General features: G+C 37.1%; 1 protein-coding gene and 1 pseudogene across 2 annotated transcripts in view; one reads left to right on the forward strand and one right to left on the reverse strand.

Annotated features, from left to right (window-relative positions):
* The window catches only part of ME1 (malic enzyme 1), a 228,281-nt gene that overhangs the window by 33,588 nt on the left and 172,738 nt on the right, over nt 1–21,955 (forward strand). For both annotated transcript variants that reach the window (XM_055274145.2, XM_063637819.1), the window contains exon 3: nt 5,118–5,267. In XM_055274145.2, the coding sequence (XP_055130120.1) occupies nt 5,118–5,267 (150 nt within the window). The remainder of the gene's footprint in view (nt 1–5,117; nt 5,268–21,955) is intronic.
* On the reverse strand, nt 10,512–11,530 carry LOC129480412 (glyceraldehyde-3-phosphate dehydrogenase-like; annotated as a pseudogene).

Below are 21,955 nucleotides of genomic sequence, written 5' to 3' on the forward strand. Positions count from 1 at the left end.
AAGGAGAGGGAGAGCATTCGGATAAATACCTAATGCGTGTAGGGCTTAAAACCTAGATGACAGTCTATAGGTGCAGCAAACCACCATGGCACATGTATACCTATGTAACAAACCTCACATTCTGCACATGTAACCCAGAACTTAAAATAAAAAATAAAAAAATAAAAGAGGCCTAAGAAAGCTGACTTTCCCTTTCCCTCATGTGAGGATGCAGCGAGAATGTGCTGTCTTTGTGGAATGTGTCCTTATCAGGCTCAGAATCTGCTGGCACCTTGATCTTGAACTTCCTGGCCTACAAAACTATGAGAAATCAATTTCTGTTGTTCATAAGCTACCTAGTCTATGGTATTTTTGTCATAGCAAACTGAATGGACTATGACACCACCTATATGCATCTCCTCAAATCATATTTAATCTTGGAATAAAGGCAATAACAAAGTCAATACTTCCACCTAACACAGTACAACTATCTTGCATACAACCAAAAATGCACCAACCCTATCCTCAAAAGAAGATGCCAAATCCTTGGACGATGTTTACTCTCGTCGATATTCCTTAACTTAAACACTATGATGTAATATTAGCAGTACTTAAATACTATGATACAGTCAGTATATCTTATGTTATCAGATAAGGTGATAAGAGAAGGAAGAAAATGGTATTTTCTGAAATTTGCATATGGATTTTTGCTTATATATGTATACACACATATTAACAGCAAAACAAGGAAGAAATACTTATGGCAATTACAGTCTTCTTTTTCTTTAGTTGATCACATGGTCATAGCTGGTATTTATAACTACCTTTTTCCATAACCCCATCCATATCCTCTTTGCCCTCAGCAAGTATCTCAGCTGATTGTGGTTCTTTACCTGGTGAGGGTGACTCAAACCTTCAATCCTGAATGGTCTGGGCCATTAGTAATCCTGCTTGAATTGGATTGTTGTTTTCATTAGCTTTAATCACAGGGCATGGTAATACTAAGAGCTGCCCTAAGGGATCTCCTGTATTTCAGACATATGCTCTCACCTCCACTGTAGTGTAACAGTTTAGTTTCCTCTTGGTAGTCAGGATCAATTTTTCCCAGCCAGCACAGTAACTCCTTTCTTGGCCTGTTAATTCAGAGGCATGTGGTGCTCAAAGTGGTCAGGTGGCAGTCTTAATTTCCTGTTCAATGGGTTTATTATTGTGTTTCTTGATGGAAACATTCTTCCCTTTGGAATGAAGACCTCTAGACCAGCAGAGCATAAAGTCACAGGGGGAGAAAGGAGAAATTTTGCTAGTGTGACACTAGGGCTTTTAGTGAGAGGTGCCATTTGCATTTCCACCCCTTGATTTCTAGACCTATGAATCCAGGCTATGAGAAAAACAGGACCATTTTTTGGACACTGATTGAGAGCACATACAGCCTCTTGGCGAACCTTGCGTCAGCTTTGCAAGGTATTGCCACTTTGCTGGTACTGTAACTGAGTCTTCAAAAGTACATTCCACTGTTCTGTCAAGCCAGTTGCTTCAGATTGTTGGGAAACATTGTAAAACTAGTGAGTTTCATGAGCATGTGCTCATTCCCCACACTTCGTTTGCTCTAAAGTGAGTTCCTTGATCAGAAGCAATGCTGTGTGGAATACCATGATGGTAGATAAGGCATTTTGTAAGTCCATGAATAGTAGCTTTGGCAGGAGCATTGCATGCAGGGAAAGCATATCTAGATCCAAAGTAAGGGTCTATTCCAGAAAAAAAAGTTGTCCTTCCCATAATGGAAGCTGTTGAGTGTAATGAACTTGCCACCAGGTAGCTAGCTGGCTGATTACCCTGGAGAATGGTGCCACATCAGGGAATCAGCGTTAGTCTCTGCTGCAGATTGAACACTCAGAAGTGGCTATAATAGCCAGGTTGGCCTTGGTGAGTGAAAGTCCATGTTGCTGAGCCTATACATAACCTCTATCCCTGCCACCATGGCCACTTTGTGCATGAGCCCAGTGGATATGATGGGGTGGCTGGGCAAAGAGGCTGACTCAGTTTGTCTGACATGTATACAGTTGCTTCTTTTATTAAACTCCTTCACAACCTTCTCTTTCATTTGTTCCATAATATCTTCCTTTAGCTGCTTGTGTCCTTACTTTATATTCTTTTCCTGGGCCATTTTATCAGCTACCTGCTAAGAGCTGGTGACCTTCATATATTTGCTACAGACTGTTCCTCAATATGTATTGAACATCAACTCAGTGTCAGGTACTCTTTTAGATATTGGGGTTATAGGCAATGATCTCTGACCTCATGAAATTTACATAAATTATTAAAAATTATTATTATTTTGAGAGAGGGTCTCACTCTATTGCCCAGGCTGCAGCGCACTGACGTGACCATAGCTCACTGTAGTCTCAACATCCTGAGCTCAAACAGTTCTCCTACCTCACCCTTCCAAGTAGCTAGGACTGCAGGCATACACCACCATGCCTGGCTTATTTTTAAATACAAATTATTAAATTTTGTAAATAGTAATACAAATTGGTAAATTATAAAATATGCTAGAAAATGGCTAGTGTCTTGGGATGGGGGAAGTAAAGGTAGAGCAGGGTAAAGAGGAGCTCAGAATGCTGAAGGGAGGTATGGCCAGTTTGCATTGTTGAGTTGGGTGATAAGGGTAGCCTCCATTGAGAAGGTGAGTTTTGAGCAAATAATCAAAGGTGGTGGAGCAGTTAGCCATGAAGAAATCTGAGGAACAGTGTTTTGTAGCTGGCATGTTGAAGAATCAGCAGGGAGACTTGTGTCTAGAGCAGAATGAGCTAGGGAAAGAATGGTAAATTGGGAAAAAAAGTTAGCGAGGTAATGGGCGGTGGATTAGGTATGGCTTTGTAGCCTACTAAAGACTTCTGTACTATGAGTGAAAGGGGTAGTCTTTTGAGGTTTTTGACCAGAAGAGCCACGTGATCTAAGCTATAATTTCAGAAAGACTGGCTGCAATGTTGAGAATAGAATCTAGGCTGGGATAGCTTTTAGGAGACCGTTATAATAATCCAGGCAAGAGATGATGGTGATTTAGATCTAGGGTGGTAGCAATAAGGGTAGTCAGATTTTGGATATATTTTGAAAGTAAAACCAACACAATTTATTCATGTATTTCACATGAATGTTAGAAAGCTTTCAGAGAAGAGGAGTGTGTTAGTCTGTTCTTGCATTGCTATAAAGAAATACCTGAGGCTGGGTAATTTATAAAGAAAGGAGGTTTAATTGGCACATGGTTCAGCAGGTTGTACAAACATGGCACCAATTATCTGCTGCCTCGGTGAGGGCCTCAGGAAGCTTACAATCATGGTGGAAACAGGAGCAAGATAGGAAGGATGTGCCAACCAAATCACACATCAACTCAGAGCAAGAACTCATCACCAAGGGATTGGTGCTAAGCTATTCATGAGGGATCCACCCCCATGATCCAAATACCCACCAGGACCCACCTCTAACACTGGGGATTACATTTCAACATGAGATTTGGAAGGGACAAACACCCAAACTGTATCAAGGAGAAAACAGCAAGGAAACAGAAAAGAAATGACCAGAGAGATAGGAGGAAAACCATGAGAATATGATAGATTGGAAGTCAAGGAAAGAAAGTGTATTGAGCCCTAAGGAATATCTCCTGTGTCAAATGTTCTGATAGGTAAGATGAGGTCTGAGAATGGACCATTGATTTAGCAATGCTAATTTCCACATTGCCAAATTAATTTTATCATGTCTAAAGTTAAACTCTTTGTCTTCCACATATTTATTTTCTGGGTTATGTCTATCTAATTGCCCAAACATTAGAATCCATGCATCTCTTACTCAGAATTCTGTGCATTTTCATCTATTCTAGGGAATGAAAATCAATTCAAAATGGCTGGTAAGGTTGTTGAGTAGTTTTGCAAGATTCTTTAAGTTGAACTGAGCAGTTTACGTTTTATTCTATGAACTATTGAAGGTTACAGATATCATGAAAAGGTTTATATTTACAAAGATAACTCTGGATCAGAAATGCTTATAGAAAGAAAAAGGCCATAAGATACAGATACAAAGAAAAGTTTCTTGAACTTCCCTACCTTAGTTATTTTTAGGATGAGTGTTACATTCTCTTACTTATTTCCCGTATGTCATTTCCCTTGGTTATTCAGTACTGCAAGTCAAAGGATGAAATCTTTCTATTAACTTAGTTAATATTAAACTAAATCTATAGTTATATTTTCATCTCTTAAAATAGGGATAAAGTCTCTTCAAGTATTAAATAAAACTGTGCTATTTCAGCAATGATTTTAATGTTTGCATGATATTAGTTAAGTTTATGGTTCTTTATTCTTTGAGATATTTAAGAATATTTCTTGTCTGGGTGCGGTGGCTCACGCCTGTAATTCCAGCACTTTGGGAGGCCGAGGCAGGCAGAGCACTTGAGGTCAAGAGTTCAAGACCAGCCTGGCCAACATGGTGAAACTGTCTCTACTAAAAATACAAAAAAAAATTACCTGGGCTTGGTGGTGCACGCCTGTAGTCCCAGCTACTTGGGAGGCTGAGGCAGGAGAAAATGCTTGAACCCGGGAGACAGAGGTTGCAGTGAGCCAAGATCGCGCCACTGCACTCCAACCTGGGCAACAGAGCAAGACTCTGTCTCAAAAAAAAAAAAAAAATTAGCCAGATGTGGTGGCGTGCCCTTGTAATCCTAGCTACTCGGGAGATGGGGTTTCACCATATTGGCCAGGCTGGTCTTGAACTCCTGACCTCGTGATCCACCCACCTCTGCCTTCCAAAGTGCTGGGATTACAGGCGTGAGCCACCACACCCGGCCATTTTTGTATTTTTAGTAGAGACGGGGTTTCACCATGTTGGCCAGACTGGTCTTGAACTCTTGATCTTGTGATCCGCCCAACTCGGCCTCGCAAGGTGCTGGGATTACAGGCATGAGCCACTGCGCCCAGCTGAGACTCTGTCTCAAAGAAAAAGAAAAGAATATTTCTTAAGTCTTTTTTAGTCAGATGTTTTCTATGTAACCTAAATGTACTTTTTACTTGGTTGAAAATATTTAATTAGATTTCTAAGTAGCTATTTCATGACTTATGGGATGTAGATCTAATTATGTCCAATTTTTACAGGTATCTTCTCTTAATGGATCTCCAAGATAGAAATGAAAAACTCTTTTATAGAGTGCTAACATCTAACATTGAGAAATTCATGCCTATTGTTTATACTCCAACTGTGGGTCTGGCGTGCCAACAATATAGTTTGGTGTTTCGGAAGCCAAGGTATGTCAACTTTTATTTTAAATGCAACTTGTGTCTTTATTTATTTTTGTAAGTTTTTTAACGAATTTAAAATTCATTATTATTTTAAATTTAACAATAAAATTGCATATATTTATGACCTACAGAGGATGTTTTGAAACATATACATTGTGAGACGGTAGAATCAAGCTAATTAGCATATGCATTTCACATTCATATCATTTATTTGTGGTGAGTACGCTAAAATCTACTTTTAGCAGTTTTCACGTATATAATAAATTATCCTTAGCAACCATCTGGTACCATCTGGTACGATAGATGTCTTGAACTCATTCCTCCTGTTTAACTGAAATTTTGTATCCTTTTCACCAGCATTTCCCTAATCCCGCAACCCGCTCCCCCACACCTTTCTCCTATCCTCTCGTTACTACCATTCTTCTCTTTGCTACTATGAGTTTGACTATTTTTAGGTTCCACATATAAAATCATGTGGTATTTGTCTTTCTGTGTCTGGCTTATTTCACTTAACGTAATACCCTAAATGTTCATCCGTATTGTTGCAAATGACAGAATTTCTTTCTTCTTTAAGGCTGAATGGTATCCTAGTGTGTATGTGTACCACATTTTCTTTATCATTCATCCGTTGATGGACTCTTACCTTGATCCCATATCTTGGCCATTGTGAATAATGCTGTAGTGAACATGGGAGTGCAGATATCTCCTAGACATACTGATTTCATTTCCTTTGGATACGTACCCAGTAGTGTTATTACTAGATCATATGGTACTTCTATTAATTTTTTGAGGAGCTTCCATACTGCTTTCTATAATAGATTTACTAGCTTACATTCCCACTGAACAGTGAATAAGAGTGGATAAGAGTTTCCTTTCCTCAGGTTCCTCGCCAATACTTATTGTTCATCTTTTTGATAATAGCCGTTCTAACATATCTCACTGTGCTTTTAATTTCAATTTCTCTGATGATTAGTGATGAGCAATTTTTCATATACCTGCAGGTCATTTATATGTCCTCTTTTGAGAACTGTCTATTCTGGTATTTTGCTCATTTTAAGAACAGGTTATTTGTTTTCTTGTTACTGAATTATTTAAGCTCCTTACATATTTTGAATTAATCCCTTATGAGATGTATGGTTCATAGATATTCTCTCCTATTCCATAGATTGTCTCTTCACTCTGTTGACTGATTGCTGTGCTGAGCTTTTTAGTTTATTATAATTCCATTTGTCTGTTTTTGTTTTTGCCTATGCCACTGGGGTCATATCTAAAAACATCATCGCCCAGACTACTATCATGAGGCTTTTCCCCCAAATTTTCTTGTAGTAGTTTTATAGTTTCAAGTCTTACATTTTGCTTTACCTATTGAGTTGATTTTTTTTTAATATGGTGTGAAATAAGAGTCTAATTTCATTCTTCTGGCATTTGGAAAACCAGTTTTCCCATCACCATTTAATGAAGAGACTGTTCTTTCTCCATTTCACTTTTGTAAAAAATCAGTTGACTGTAAATGCATGGGATTTATTTCTGGGCTCTCTTTTCTGTTTCATTCTGGGCTCTCTATTCTCTTTCTTTGGTCTCTGTGTTTGTTTTTATACTGGTACCACACCGTTGTGATTATCATAACTTACAGTATATTTTGAAATCAGGTAGTATGATACCTCTAGCTTTGTTCTTTTTGCCTAAGATTGCTTTGAATATTTGGGGTCTTTTGTGGTTCATATGAATTTTTTGATTTTTTTTAATATTTCTGTGAAAAAATGTCATTGGAACTCTGATAGGGATTGTTCTGAATCTGTAGATCTCTTTGGGTAGTATGGTAATTTTAACAATATTAATTCTTCCAATCCATGAAATGGAATATCTTTCCATTTATTTGTGTCTTCTTAAATTTTTTTCATCAATGTTTTGTAGTTTTCTGCATACAGATATTTCACCTCTTTGGTTAAATTTATTCCTAAGTATTTTGATTTTTTAGTGGCTATCATTATTATTATTATTGTTTTGAGACAGTCTTACTCTGTCTGGAGTATAGTAGCATGATCTTGGCTCACTGCAACCTTTGCCTCCTGGGTTCGAGTGATTCTCATGACTCAGCCTCCTAAGTAGCTGGGATTACAGGTGCGCACCACCACACCTGGCTAATTTTTGTATTTTTGGTAAAGATGGGGTTTCACCACGTTGGCTAGGCTTGTCTCGCACTATTGGCCTCAAGTGATCCACCCTCCTCAGCCTCCCAAAGTGCTGGGATTACAGGCATGAGCCACCACACCCAGCCTTGGTAGCTATTATTAATGGGATTGCTTTTTTGATATTTTTGGATAGTTTATAGTTAGTGTATTAGAAACATTGCTGACTATTATATGTTGATTTTGTATCATGGAACTTTCCTGAATTTATTAGTTGTAACAGTTTTTTGTTGGAGTTTTTAGGGTTTTCTATGTATATGATCATATTGTCTGCAGACAGACCATTTAACTTCTTCCTTTCTAATATGGATGTCTTTTTTTTTTTCTTTTGCTTGCCTAATTGCTCTGGCTAGGACTTTCAGTACCAAATTTTCTCTCTAGATTTAAGATTTGGCCAGGAACAGTGGCTCATACCTGTAATCCCAGCACTTTGGGAGGCTGAGGCGGGCAGATCACGAGGTCAAGAGGTCGAGACCATCCTGGCCAACATGGTGAAACCCCTTCTCTACTAAAAATACAAAAATTAGCTGGGCATGGTGGCATGTGCCTCTAGTCCCAGCTACTCGGGAGGCTGAGGAAGGAGAATAGCTTGAACCTGGGAAGTGGAGGTTGCAGTGAGCCAAGATCGCGCCACTGCACTCTAGCATGGCAACAGAGTGAGACTCTGTCTCAAAAAAAAAAAAAAGATTTAAGATAATGAAAGTATTTCCAAATCAATTTGGGTTACCTTTTACAGATAGTAAATGAATTTCTTTTTTGTTTTGAAAGAGATTGGCTGGGCATGGTGGCTCACACCTGTAATTCCAGGACTTTGGGAGGCTGAGGCAGGCAAATCACCTGAGGTCAGGAGTTCGAGACCAGCCTCGCCAACATGGTGAAACCCTATCTCTACTAAAAATACAAAAATTGCTGAGCGTGGTGGTGGTTGCCGGTAATCCCAGCTACTAGGGAGGCTGAGGTAGGAGAATTGCTGGAATCCAGGAGGCAAAAGCTGCAGTGAGCTGAGATTGCTAATGCACTCCAGCCTGGGTGACAGAGTGAGACTCTGTCTCAAAAAAAAAAAAAAAAAGTAATCATAATATTAAGCTCGCCTTTCATATGTTAATTACCACTATTACATATATATTTTTACAAGTTAAAACAAAGATACCAAATTTTTCTGAAATGAGGAGAATATTACTTTCTAAATTGAGTCAAAATTAAATGATCTTAAAGTAGCTCTTTTGTTCTTTCCGTTAAATGAAATAGTAGTCACCTTTGAGATGCATAAAATATAGAACACAATTTTTCTAGCACTACTTATTCATTATATTAGTTTCAATACTTTTTGAAACAAGAAACAATTGAAATAAATAAATATTAATACTTTTAACAACAGCAATAACAAAAGTTCAAGTTGAATATGTTTTTCTACTTTTGGCTCTGAATTTAAAGATAAAAAAGAAATGTTTAAAGTATCTACCACAAACACAAAAGCCTATTGAAAGTGCTGTCCTTAAAAGGAATATTTCAGAAGTATTATCTGAAAGCAATATTGAATGTGGATTTCCTTGTAGCTTATTGATATAGTGGTAATATTTATCATACTGTGCTGCATTACCCTTTGTATAAAGAAAAGAGTTGGCCACATCATCCGTTTGTATAAAGAGAGTAATTAGATAAGTATCTATAGATGATCTAAACTACATTAAAATTTTTTTATTGATACATGTTAGATATACATATTTTGGAGATATATGTGATAATTTAATACATTCATATAATTTGTAAAGATCAAATCAGTGTAATTGAGATATCTGTCACCTTAAATATTTATCTTTATGCTAGAAACATTTGGATTATCTTCTTCTAGCTGTTTTGAAATATACAATAGGTCTTATTTCTTCCATCAAACTGCGTACTAAACTACATTAATAGCACATATCCATGTTATATTTATATAATAGTTACATTAAGAATGACTAAATTTTTTTTCATGGAAGAAAAGGAGTTAGAATTTACTGTGAATTGTATTGCAAAGTAATTGTTTTCTGGGTATATAAGAATATTATTTTAACTATACAAATAATTCGATATTCATTATTGAAAAAATAATAAAACAAACATTCAGAAGGAAGAAACTTAAAAATGCCTAATGTCATCATACCAAAAAACCCTGACAGACCCAATACATACTATTTTCCTTATAGATGAAGGAATCATACTATATAAACTATTTCTTCCCTTACTATAGGCAAGAAACCTACAATATTTTCCTTATAGTTGAAGGGATCATACTGTATAAGCTATTTCTTGCCTTACTGTCTTCTCTGAGTAATATATCATAAACATCTGTGCATGTCCAAAAAATATATGTCTATATAAATAATCTTAATACAAGCATAACAAGAAGCTGTTTTATTTTTTTTTTATTTTTTATTATTTTTTTTTGAGACGGAGTCTCGCTCTGTCACCCAGGCTGGAGTGCAGTGGCGCGATCTCGGCTCACTGCAAGCTCCGCCTCCTGGGTTCACACCATTCTCCTGCCTCAGCCTCTCCAAGTAGCTGGGACTACAGGCGCCCGCCACCACGCCTGGCTAATTTTTTGTATTTTTTTAGTAGAGACGGGGTTTCACCGTGGTCTGGATCTCCTGACCTCGTGATCCGCCCGCCTCGGCCTCCCAAAGTGCTGGGATTACAAGCGTGAGCCACCGCGCCCAGCCCAAGAAGCTGTTTTAAATTCAAGGATGTTTATTGAAATTCTGTTTCTGTGAGATGCTAAGTACTAACAATGATAAGAAATGTAGAAGAGCTTGAATCAAATGAAGTATTTGGGTTGAAGTCGATAGAAATCTCAATAGCAACAATTTTTTTTTTTTTTTGGCTAAGCACAGGCGATTTTATTGAGGGTACATGACAAGGTGGGGCTCCCTCAGCTCCTCCCTTTTAGGGGGTCTGCATGGAAACTGTGAGGAGGGGAGATTCTCAGTGTGGTGGGAGACTGAGTGTGTCAGGGACTCCCCAGGAGTGAGGGCCGCTCTCTTCCCGTCGTGCTCTTGCTGGGGCTGGTGGTCTGGGGGTCTTACTCCTTGGAAGCCATGTGGGCAGAGGTCCACCACCCTGTTGCTGCAGCCAAATTCATTGTCATACCAGGAAATGAGCTTGACAAAGTGGTTGTTGAGGGTAGTGCCAGCCCCAGCACTGAAGGTGGAAGAGTGGGTGTCACTGTTGAAGTCGGAGGAGACCACCTGGTGCTCAGTGTAGCCCAGGATGCCTTTGAGGGGGCCCTCTGATGCCTGCTTCACCACCTTCTTGATGTCATCATATTTGGCAGGTTTTTCCAGATGGTAGGTCAGGTCCACCACTGACGCGTTGGCAGTGGGGACACGGAAGGCCATGCCAGTGAGCTTCCCATTTAGCTCAGGGATGACCTTGCCCACAGCCTTGGCAACACCAGTAGAGGCAGGGATGATGTTCTGGAGAGCCCCATGGCCGTCACACCACAGTTTCCCATAGGAGCCATCCACAGTCTCCTGGGTGGCAGCAATGGTGTGGACTGTGGTCATGAGTCCTTCCACGATACCAAAGTTGTCATGGATGACCTTGGCCAGGGGCGCTAAGCAGTTGGTGGTGCAGGAGGCATTGCTGACGATCTTGGGCTGTTGTCATATTTCTCATGGTTCACATCCGTCACGAACATGGGAGCATCAGCAGAGGGTGCAGAGATGACGACCGTTTTGGCTCCTCCCTGCAAGTGAGCCCCAGCCTTCTCCATGGTGGTGAAGATGCTGGTGAACTCCATGATGTATTCAGTGCCAGCATCGCCCCATTTGACTTTGGGGGGATCTTGCTCCTGGAAAATAGTGATGGGATTTCCATTGATGACAAGCTTCCTGTTCTCAGCCTTGACAGTGCCATGGAATTTGCCGTGGGTGGAATTATACTGGAACATGTAGACGGTGTTGTTGAGGTCAATGAAGGGGTCATTGATGGCAGCAATATCAACTTTACCAGAGTTTGAAGCAGCTCTGGTGACCAGGCACCCAATATGACCAAATCCGTTGACTCCAGCCTTCACATTCACCATGGTGTCTCAGGGATGCAGCTGGCAATGCATGAGAAGATGCAGCTGTCTGTTGAATGGGAGGAGCAGAGAGCTGCAACAATTATTTTTTGAGAGCTTTTACTATATTAGATGGTTTTCTCAGGCTTAGGATACTTTGGTGTGCATATATTCCAAAAGAAGAAGAGACAAACATATAAAATAAATAAATTGTCTAGAATGTTTGAAGGTGCTAATTGTTATGGAAAAAGAGAACAGGAAAAGGGGGATCAGGAGTGTCAGTTGCTTTGCAGGAGGCAGTTGTAATTTTAAACAGTGGACAGTGTGGGTCTCATTGGAAGATGACATTGGAGGAGTTGGGGAGGAAGTCATGTAGATATGAGTGGAAACATGCCAGACAGAAGGAACAGCCAATGTCAAGGCCCTTAGTGGGAACATGCCTGGAGACCAGGAGCAGTATGGAGACCACTGTGTCTGGCGTGGAGTGAGAGAGGGAGAGTAGGAGATGAGTTCACAGAGGTGGGGCAATGAGTGGGTATGGGTCTTAGGGCTTCCTGTAGGCTCTTTGGAAGAACATTGGAATTTTACTGTTAGCTAAATGAAAAGCCCTAAATGGTCTTAAGCAGTTACATGACATGATCTAATATTTTTAAAAAGAGCATTTCTTATTGCGGTGTTGAGAATAGTCTAAAGCAAAAGAAGAATCAGGGACCATTGTTAGGAGACTATTACAATAAACCCAGTGAGAGATGATAGTGGCTGAGATGAGGAGAGTAATAATGGAATTAGGGGTAAGTTTTAAAATCTAGATTCTGGATAAAAATGAAGACAGTCACAAGGACTTTCTGCTGGACTGAAAACTTCCTAGAGTAGTGATTGAGAGTATGGGCTCTGGAGTAGGTAGCCTATTTTTACTTACTGGTTTTGCCACTTGTTGTAGTCTGGTATAAGGTATTTAACTTTTCTGTGTTTCAGTTTCCTCATCTGTAAATTGAGAGTAATACTACAGCCCGCCACATCTTATCCATACTTTCGAATTCCAAAACTTTGAAAATCAAGACTGTAAAAAAATCTCATTTGGGACAAAACCTGATCTTATCTGAAATCATTGGCATCAGTACCAAAGACTATATATAGTCTTATAAGTCCAGCAGTAAACTGGATTTATAAGACTATAATAATCTATTTATCTCACTTACTGTCTTTTGTTTTTCTGTAGAAGTACTAATGTATTTGATTATGGGGGCTTTCTTAGAAATAAATATGTTTACATATATATAAACATGTAAGTATGTGTTTTTATGTATGTATATATATATAGAGAGAGAGAGATGGGTGGCTGGGGAGGGGGAGAGGAAGAAATAGGGAAGAGGGTAGAGGTAGGAAAGCATTTGTGGCAAAATGCTAACAAATGTTGAATCTAGGTGGAGGTATTTGTTGTATTATTCTTTCAACTTTTCTGTAATATTTGAAATTTAAGTAAGGAATGCTTTACTACTAGAGAAAGTAAAGTTTCTAAATCCATTTCTGTATGACCTCTTCGTGACAGTTTTCTGTCATATTGCAATTTAGTGTGTATATTTTGTTGAACTTTTGATGATTTTGAAATTTTCCAGTAAAATAATTATGGCTTCTCTTATAATTATAAAAAATCCTGTTTGAAATTGTGTTATGTGGCTTAAATTTAGGTGTTGTATTTAATTAGAAAGGGAATTGTGGATGTGTGAATGATGTGAATGATGGATCTTCCATTAGCATATAGAAAAATAAAATTCATATAGACGAATTTTATTTTTAAGCCAAAATGGAAAAATGTCTAGTAAACCTTATCTACTACAACAGCAGGTATTTTAAGACATTCAGAAAGTGAAGAGGAGAATTATACCCCTTATTCTATTAATACTTACTGTGTATGGTTTTGGTGGTAGCATTTAGGAACATAGTGAAAATTAAGGGTTAAAAGTACTTCAAGTACTGAGCGTAACATAGTTACAAACAGATATGTCTTTTGATCACACTTTTCAGTATGTTTCTTAATGCTGTGATACTTTTCTGTGGCTAGATTTTTTTATTTTGAATATGGCATTAAAATCTGGCTAGGTATCCCAAAATAAATTATTGTATGAATAACCATATTTCTATTTTTTTTCCAAATAACTGCTGGGATATTCATTTATTGGTTTTGTGTGGAATTTCTTTTCTTTTTGGCATAGATACTTTGTGTGGGTTTTCCAGATGTCATAGATAATCATTTTTACGAATATTTTTGGGCTTGCTTGGATTGTCTTGTTCCCATGTGCCTAAATCATTGTAATTCTTGCAGAATTTCCAGTATTTGGTAATGCAATCTGCTTATGTCAGTGTGCCTAATTGTGGTTAGTTTGTACATAGAGGTGTGATTTTTGGAAGCTAGAGACAATTTTTTTTTATTTTTGCAGATTGCTGAGCTTCCTATGTTACTTAAGTTACCTGTGTTTTGTGAAACTTTATTTTTTAAAGAAAAGTTTTGTGCAAATTGATAATGCAGTTATATGTAATGGATAGCTGAAGCAGATTCATATAATTTCTTTGGAAATATTTCTACCTACTGTATTTTTACACTGCATTTTCTAAGATTTATCTCCCTCTCTTTTGAGTTCTGATTAGCTACATATTATTATACCATGTATTTGGCAATTATTCATGTTCCTACTTTTGATATTTCGAATGTTCTATCAAAATATGCTTGATCTCTTTTTTTGGTATTTTACCATTCATTTTGTCTCAACTAGATTGTAAGATTCTAGAGAAAAGGGATCATATTTTATAAATTATTCTTGTATTTCTCATGCTATTTAGATTTAATGCCTGGTTGGTGTTCAATTAATATATGTTGCTTGCTATCTCAGAGAAATTGTAACTTAGAATTACTTTATTCATTCACTCACACAGAAAAAATATAAAATATTCATATATTCTTTATTTCTCCTACTGTTTAAGCATATTATTCTAACAGGCAAATTCTCATAAATAATAGATATTAAAGAAATTGGACACACTCTAAGGAATCAGACTGTGAGGACATGAAATATTATTATTATTATTTTACTTTTGAGACGGAGTCTCACTGTGTCGCCCAGGCTGGAGTGTAGTGGCATAGTCTCGGCTCACTGCAACCTCTGTCTCCCGGGTTCAAGCGATTCTCCTGCTTCAGCCTCCCAAGTAGCTAGGATTATAGGCATACGCCACCATGCCCAGCTATTTTTTTGCATTTTTTTAGTAGAGACGGGGTTTCACCATGTTGCCCAGAATGGTCTCAAACTTCTGGGCTCAAGAGATCCATCCGTCTTGGCCTCCCAAAGTGCTGGGATTACCACGGCATCTGGCCTCATTCACTCATCCTTATACAGGGCACCACTGATTTGATTTTGGCAAAAGAATGTGCTAATACAGCAGTTTGCTGGTGATAGTCTTTTTAAAAGAAGCATTTTCCAAAGTTTGATTAGAGTAGTACTTTTGGTTCACCAAAAAGTTATGATGAAAAAAGTATTCAGTGCTCGAATTAATTGGAGAAAAATGGAATTAAATGAAATCAAACAAGATTCTTTACAGCCAAGTTTCTCAGAATAATAACCTATTTTGCGAGTTTTTTGGATGGTGAGAATTAGATTTAATAAAGTAGTATACATAGCCTAATTCTTGGCACAAAGTAGATATTCTCAAATGGTGGTTATTGTTACTGGTATTATTTTAACTCTCAGATTTCTTGATGATCAAATAGATTATGGTATCATTTACCAAATTTCAGAATTTTGGAATATTTGCAAGAGAAAGTTCATTTGGGGGGCCAGATGTGGTGGTGCATGCCTGTAATCCCAGTACTTTGGGGGGCCAAGGCAGACGGATCAGTTTAGTTTAAGAGTTCCAGACCAGCCTGGGCAACATGGTGAAACCCTGTCTTTACAAAAAATACAAAAATCAACTGGTGTGGTGGTGTGTGCTATAGTCCCAGCTACTCAGGCGGCTGAGGTGGGAGGATTGCTTGAGCCTGGGATGTGGAGGCTGGAGTGAGCTGTAATTACACCACTGCAGTCTTTGTAGCCTGTGGGACAGAGTGAGATCCTGTGCAGGAAAGAAAGAAAAAGAGAGAAAGAGAGAAAGAGAGAAAGAAAGAAAGAAAGAAAGAAAGAGAGAGAGAGAGAGAAAGAAAGAGGGAGGGAGGGAGGGAGGAAGAAAAAGAGAAAGAAAGGAAAAAAAGAAAAGAAAGTTTATTTTTGGGACATGTTAAATTTTAAATGTCTTTCGGACTTCCAAGTAGAAGAGTCTAATAGTCAATTAAATATATGGACCTGGAACTTAGTAGATGATGTGCTGAAAATGTCCTAACATTTTAACTTGCATATTATATATGCTGCGCGAATGATATCTGTTTTGATTTTGGCAATGTCACAGATTATCAACAAGAGTAATTTGTTAAAAAGAATTAGTCAATAAGATGTTCCATTATGTTGCTTTATGTCTTCCTAGAAAATTACTTGAAAAATGCATAAAAGGAAATATTAAAATCAGCCAAAACAAAATATTAAAATATTTTTTCTACATTTAATAATGCATTTTTATATTTATTTCCTTTAGAATCCCAAAAGGATTTGAAGTACAGTATTCATTATTTAAATTGTGGGGACTAAGCTTTCTTTATTACTTAATATGTAATTTCATCTGAGGAAGTATGTCTAGCATGCCATCGTGACCATGATTAGAAATGGAGATGTATACAAATATGAGAGTCTAAATAAGGTTTACTTATATGGAAACATACAGTTTCTGCAGATGTATAGCCAATAATGTTGTCTCATATGATGAGGGTTTCGGTTTTAATTGATATTTGATTTGTGAAATAGCACAAGAAAAGAAGCTTAAAAAGAATAAATGTGAAAAGAAACCTTCCCAAAACTAATACTCCTTTAACCAAAAATGTTCTTGTTGTATAGTACAGATTATAATTATACTATCAAAGGAGAGGTTAATATAATGAAACTTTCATATTGTTCTTGCTTTATAAATTTTCTCTAGTTTTAAATCCACCTAGCTTTTTTCATATATCTATTTTAATGATATACTGTATAGTATGGTAATTTTACTTGATTAAGCTATAAGTACTTCAATAACTCAGTGATTGCAAAATGAGCCTAAGTTGTTTATGGAAAAGAAACATGGTTTCACAGCCAGTTTTAATAACTGCAAATTAAATTTTTAATGCTTGAAATAAGACTGTGGCACTGTCTTAGTCAATTTGGGCTGCTATAATAAACTACCATAAACTGGGTACTTTATCAGTGACAGAAATTCATTTCTCACGGTTCTGGGGAGGCTCGGAAGTCTGAGAGCAGGGTGTCAGTGTGGTTGTGTTCTGGTAAGGACCCTCTTCTGGGTTGCAGACTGCCAGCTTCCTGTTGTTTCCTCACGCTGCAGAAAGCAGAGAGCTCTCTGGGGTCCCTTTTATAAAGGGCACTAATCATATGACCTAAATCACCTCCCAAAGGCCCCATCTCCTAATACCATCATATTGGGGGTCAGGATTTCAAAATACATGAATTTTGGGGGACACATTCAGTCTGTTGCAGGAACTTTCAATAGTTTATTGCTATTCTGCTTGTTATTTGACAATTATAAGGTAAACTGTCAGGTGATTCAGTGCCCAGAGGTTAGTAGACATGCCTTGCTGTCCTAGGTCCTCTCACTCTGAGATGTGTGGAGCTAGCCTTTTTTCATGGACCAGAACAAGAGTTTCTGGGAAGGGGTGAGAGGCGGTCCTAAACCTTTAGGTAGTCCTGGATACTAGAGCTGCCCAGGTGAACCAGAACTATTTTTGATTGCATTTGCGTTTTTTTAATTAAACTACTTTAGAATCCTTAGGAATATCTAGGAAACTTTTGAAAACCAGGGAATATTTTTGGCTTATAGTTCTGGTTTAGTGTGTGACTTTTATTTTTTATTGTGTTATAATTGTCTGCATTTCTAGAAATTCTCTTAAACATCAACTATTTGATGTTTAAGAGGGCAACTAGCTTTTAATGCTTCCAGAAAAGTGATCATTTTAATGTTAAATATTAATAACGTTTTCACTATTTGTCTATGGTAATAAGCCTTTGATTTTGATTTATACTTATTCTGTAATATTATTTGGTCCATTTATTTCATTTCCCTTGAAACTGGCTTAACTCTACTTTAAGGTAGGAGAAAAAGAAATACATGGTGTAATTTTTTTCAAAGATATGAAACAAGTCAGATAGAATGTCTGGACTAATTAAAGTCTTAACTGTTACCTCACTTGATTTTGTAGTTAAAGATAATTATTTATTAAAAGTTGATTTTTATTTATTATAGAGATATAGATGATTTCTTAAATTACAAATTTAAACTAATTATTTTTTCCAAGCAGAATAAAAGTTATTTTTATGAAAATATATATATGACTTGTGCTAAATAGGAGTGAGGTAGAGTATCCTATATCTTAAGTACTGGAAATTCAGTGAGTGCCCAGAAGTAGTTTAAAATACCAAACTATCTTCTTTCCTAAGCATTGCCTTAATGAGGAAAAATTTGGAGAATGGAAAAAATGTAGACATGTTTCAAACATCAGTTCTTTACATCAAGATCTAAGGGTTGTCTAAATTTGTGCATAGACATATAAATCTTCAAGGCAGTGAAACTTATCTTTTACTGTAAAATGCCATTAAAAATATAAAGTAGCAGTTCATCGGGTCTCCATATTCATCTAGAGATTTTAAATATGGAAAACTTGAATGGAAATTTAGTTTAGGATCCAAAAATAACTTTTCTACAATCTGTGTGGTGCATTCAGGTGTTCTGACTTAAGTTTACACATAGCATATGGAGAATTAAGAAAAATTGCCAAGTTTTATCTCAGGTGGTATTTATGGAAGTCTATTAATTTGGGCATTATTTCCTCATCTTTAAGGAGAGTATTTATTTTTAAGGAAGATTGTAAATTTCACTCTTCTTTACTAAAAATAAAGAATTTTTAAAAAGGAGGCATAGTTCTTATATCACTTTGCATCCTCTACCCAAATCACATCTGGAATATTGTATTTAGTTTTGCATACCATGGTTTTGAAGTGTCATTGATATCCAGAGAAAGTGACAATAACAGTGACAGTTACTGAAAACTTGTCGTGTGAGAAACAGTTGGTGGAAATAGGAATGTTTAGCTTAAAAGGAAAGACTTGAAAGTTAAGCCTTCAATTATGTGAAAGATTTTCATACAGAAGAATGTGTGTGCTTGCATGGCATAGCCTCAGAATGTAGAACTTTAATCACTAGATGAGGTGTAAAGCCACATACCCACAACCATGTCATCTTTGACAAAGTCAACAATAAGAAACAATGGAGAAAGGACTCCCTGTTCAATAAATGGTGCTAGGATAACTGGCTAGCAATATGTGGAATATTGAAACAGAACCCCTTTCTTTCATAATTAACTCAAGATAGATTAAAGACTTAAATGTAAATCCTAAAACTATAAAACCTAGAAGAAAACTTAAGAAATACCATTCTGGACATTGACCTTGGCAAATAATTTATGACTAAGCCCCCAAAAGCAATTGCAACAAAAACAAAAAAAGGACCCTAATTAAAGAGCTTCTGCACAGCAAAAGAAACTATTAAAAGAATAAACAGACAACCTACAGATTGGGAGAAAATATTCACAAACTATGCATCTGACAAAGCTCTAATATCCAGAATCTATTAATATAACGAACTTAAATGTACAAGCACAAACCAAACAATCCCATTAAAAAGTGGGCAAAAAACATAACAGACACTTCTCAAAGGAAGACATGAAAAAATGTTCAACATCAGTAATTATCGGGGGACCTGCCCTGATAATCACGTAGGTTCTTTTCTATTTTTCCTAAGCGTCGGCCGGCTTGAGAAATAAAGGGACAGAGTACAAAAGAGAGAAATGTTAAAGCTGGGCGTCTGGGGGAGACATCACACGTTGGTAGGATCCATGATGCCCCACAAGCCACAAAAACCAGCAAGTTTTTATTAGGGATTTTCAAAAGGGGAGGGAGTGTGCGAATAGGTGTGGGTGACAGACATCAAGTACTTAACAGGGTAATAGAATATCACAAGGCAAGTGGAGGTAGGGCGAGATCACAGGACCACAGGACGGAGGCGAAATTAAAATTGCTCATGAGGTTTCGGGCACCATTGTCATTGATAACATCTTATCAGGAGACAGGGTTTTTTATTATTATTATTATAGTTTAGGTTTTAGGGTACATGTGCACAGTGTGCAGGTTTGTTACATATGTATCCATGTGCCTTTGAGATCAACTGGTCTGACCTAAATTTATTAGGCGGGAATTTCCTCTTCCTAATAAGCCTGGGAGCGCTATGGGAGACTGGAGTCTATTTCATCTCTGCAGCCTTGACCATAAGAGACAGGCGCACCTGGGGGGGCTGTTTATAAGCCTATACCTCCAAGCGTGTATTCTCTTTCTCAGGGGTGTTCCATGCTGAGAAAAAGAATTCAGCGATATTTTTCCCATTTGCTTTTGAAAGAAGAGAAATATGGCTCTGTTCTGCCCGGCTCACTGGCGGTCAGAGTTTAAGGTTATCTCTCTTATTGCCTGAACAATTGCTGTTATCCTGTTCTTTTTTCAAGGTGCCAACATTTCATATTGCTTAAACACACATGCTGTACAATTTGTGCAGTTAATGTAATTATTACAGGGTCCTGAGGCGGTATACATCCTCCTCGGCTGACAGGATTAAGAGAGATTAAAGTAAAGACAGGCATAGGAAATCACAAGGGTATTGATTGGGGAAGTGATAAGTGTCCATGAAATCTTTACAATTTATGTTTAGAGATTGCAGTAAAGACAGGCATAAGAAATAATAAAAGTATTAATTTGGGGAACTAATAAATGTCCATAAAATCTTCACAATCGTTCTTCTGCCATGGGTTCAGCCGGTCCCTCCATTTGGGGTCCCTGACTTCCCACAACAAGTGATCGTCAGAGAAGTGCAAATCAAAACCACAATGGGATACCATCTCACACCAGTCACAATGGCTATTATTAAAAAGTTAAAAAAAATCAGATGTTGGTGAGGTTACAAAGAAAAGAAATGCTTATACACTGCTGGTAGGAATGTAAATTATTTTAGCCACCGTAGAAAGCAGTTTGGAGATTTCTCAAGTAACTTAAAACTGAACTACCATTCAACCCAGCAATCCCATTATTGGGTATATACCCAAAGGAAAATAAACCATTCCATCAAAAAGACACATGCACTTGTATGTTCATTACAGCATTATTCACAATAGTAAAGACATGGAATCAGCCTAGATGCCCACCAGCAGTGGATTGGATAAAGAAAATGCGGTGCATATACACATGGAATACTACACAGCCATAAAAAGAATGAAATCATGTATTTTGCAGCAACATGGATGCAGCAAATTGTCAATTTTCACTCAATACTATATGTTTTATTGTATATTTTGTAATAATATTTTATTTTTGCTATGGTAAAATTTATAAAATAGTTGATAGAAGGATTCCAGATTAAATATTATCTACTTAAATCCTTAAAGTTATCAAATTTTATTTTTTTCTAAGCAAAGAAGTTTCTCATTTAACAGTATAAACCCTGATCTTAATATGATTGGTGGCTGAATTAATGGCATTTATAATAATTTGGAGAGTATCATATTTTACAAAAATAGTGCTGCCTTGTGAAATAAAACATTTTCACTATGAAATGAAGTAATTTGTTTTAAAAGCTGAAAATGTGCAGGTATATTATTTCCCTCTTTAAATAAGTTCATTTTTATTGTCAATGTGCCAAATAAATGCCATCTGCCTGATGAGATCAGTGTTACCTTAGGATTCTTTCCAGTGCTTTTTACCATGAAAAGTACTTTGGAGTTTATCAGAACAGCAGTCTATTTATACTTAATTAATTGGGTGCTTGTACTAGTTTTAAAGTGAATAAATGAAGAAGAGGTTATATAAAATTATTTTCTGTATATTTTGAGTCCACATTTATTTGGAAACAATAGTTGAGCTGTGATATGTAGAGATTGAGTCAGTAACATTTGCTATTTGTTGATTTTTAAAACCTGCTCATTTTATAATGTAAAACAATCATTCTAAGGAAAGTATCACCAGGTAGTAAATGCCAGAGTTGGGACCTGAACTTGTTTTCTTCCTCCTAATCTTCTGCATTAGTAAGAGTCCTCCAGAGAAACAAAATCAATAGTGTATATATGTGTGTGTGTGTGTGTGTGTGTATGTATGTATATGTATGTATATGCATATATATGCGTGTGTGTATACATTTTAAGGAATTGTTCCATGAGGCTGGCAAGTCTAAAATCTGCAGTTTGAGTCTGAAGACAGTCTGCTGGCAGAATTTCCCCTTTTTTGGGGGAGGTCAGTCTTTTCTAA

This window comes from Symphalangus syndactylus, chromosome 4 (genome assembly GCF_028878055.3).
Source record: "Symphalangus syndactylus isolate Jambi chromosome 4, NHGRI_mSymSyn1-v2.1_pri, whole genome shotgun sequence".
Lineage (NCBI taxonomy): Eukaryota > Metazoa > Chordata > Mammalia > Primates > Hylobatidae > Symphalangus > Symphalangus syndactylus.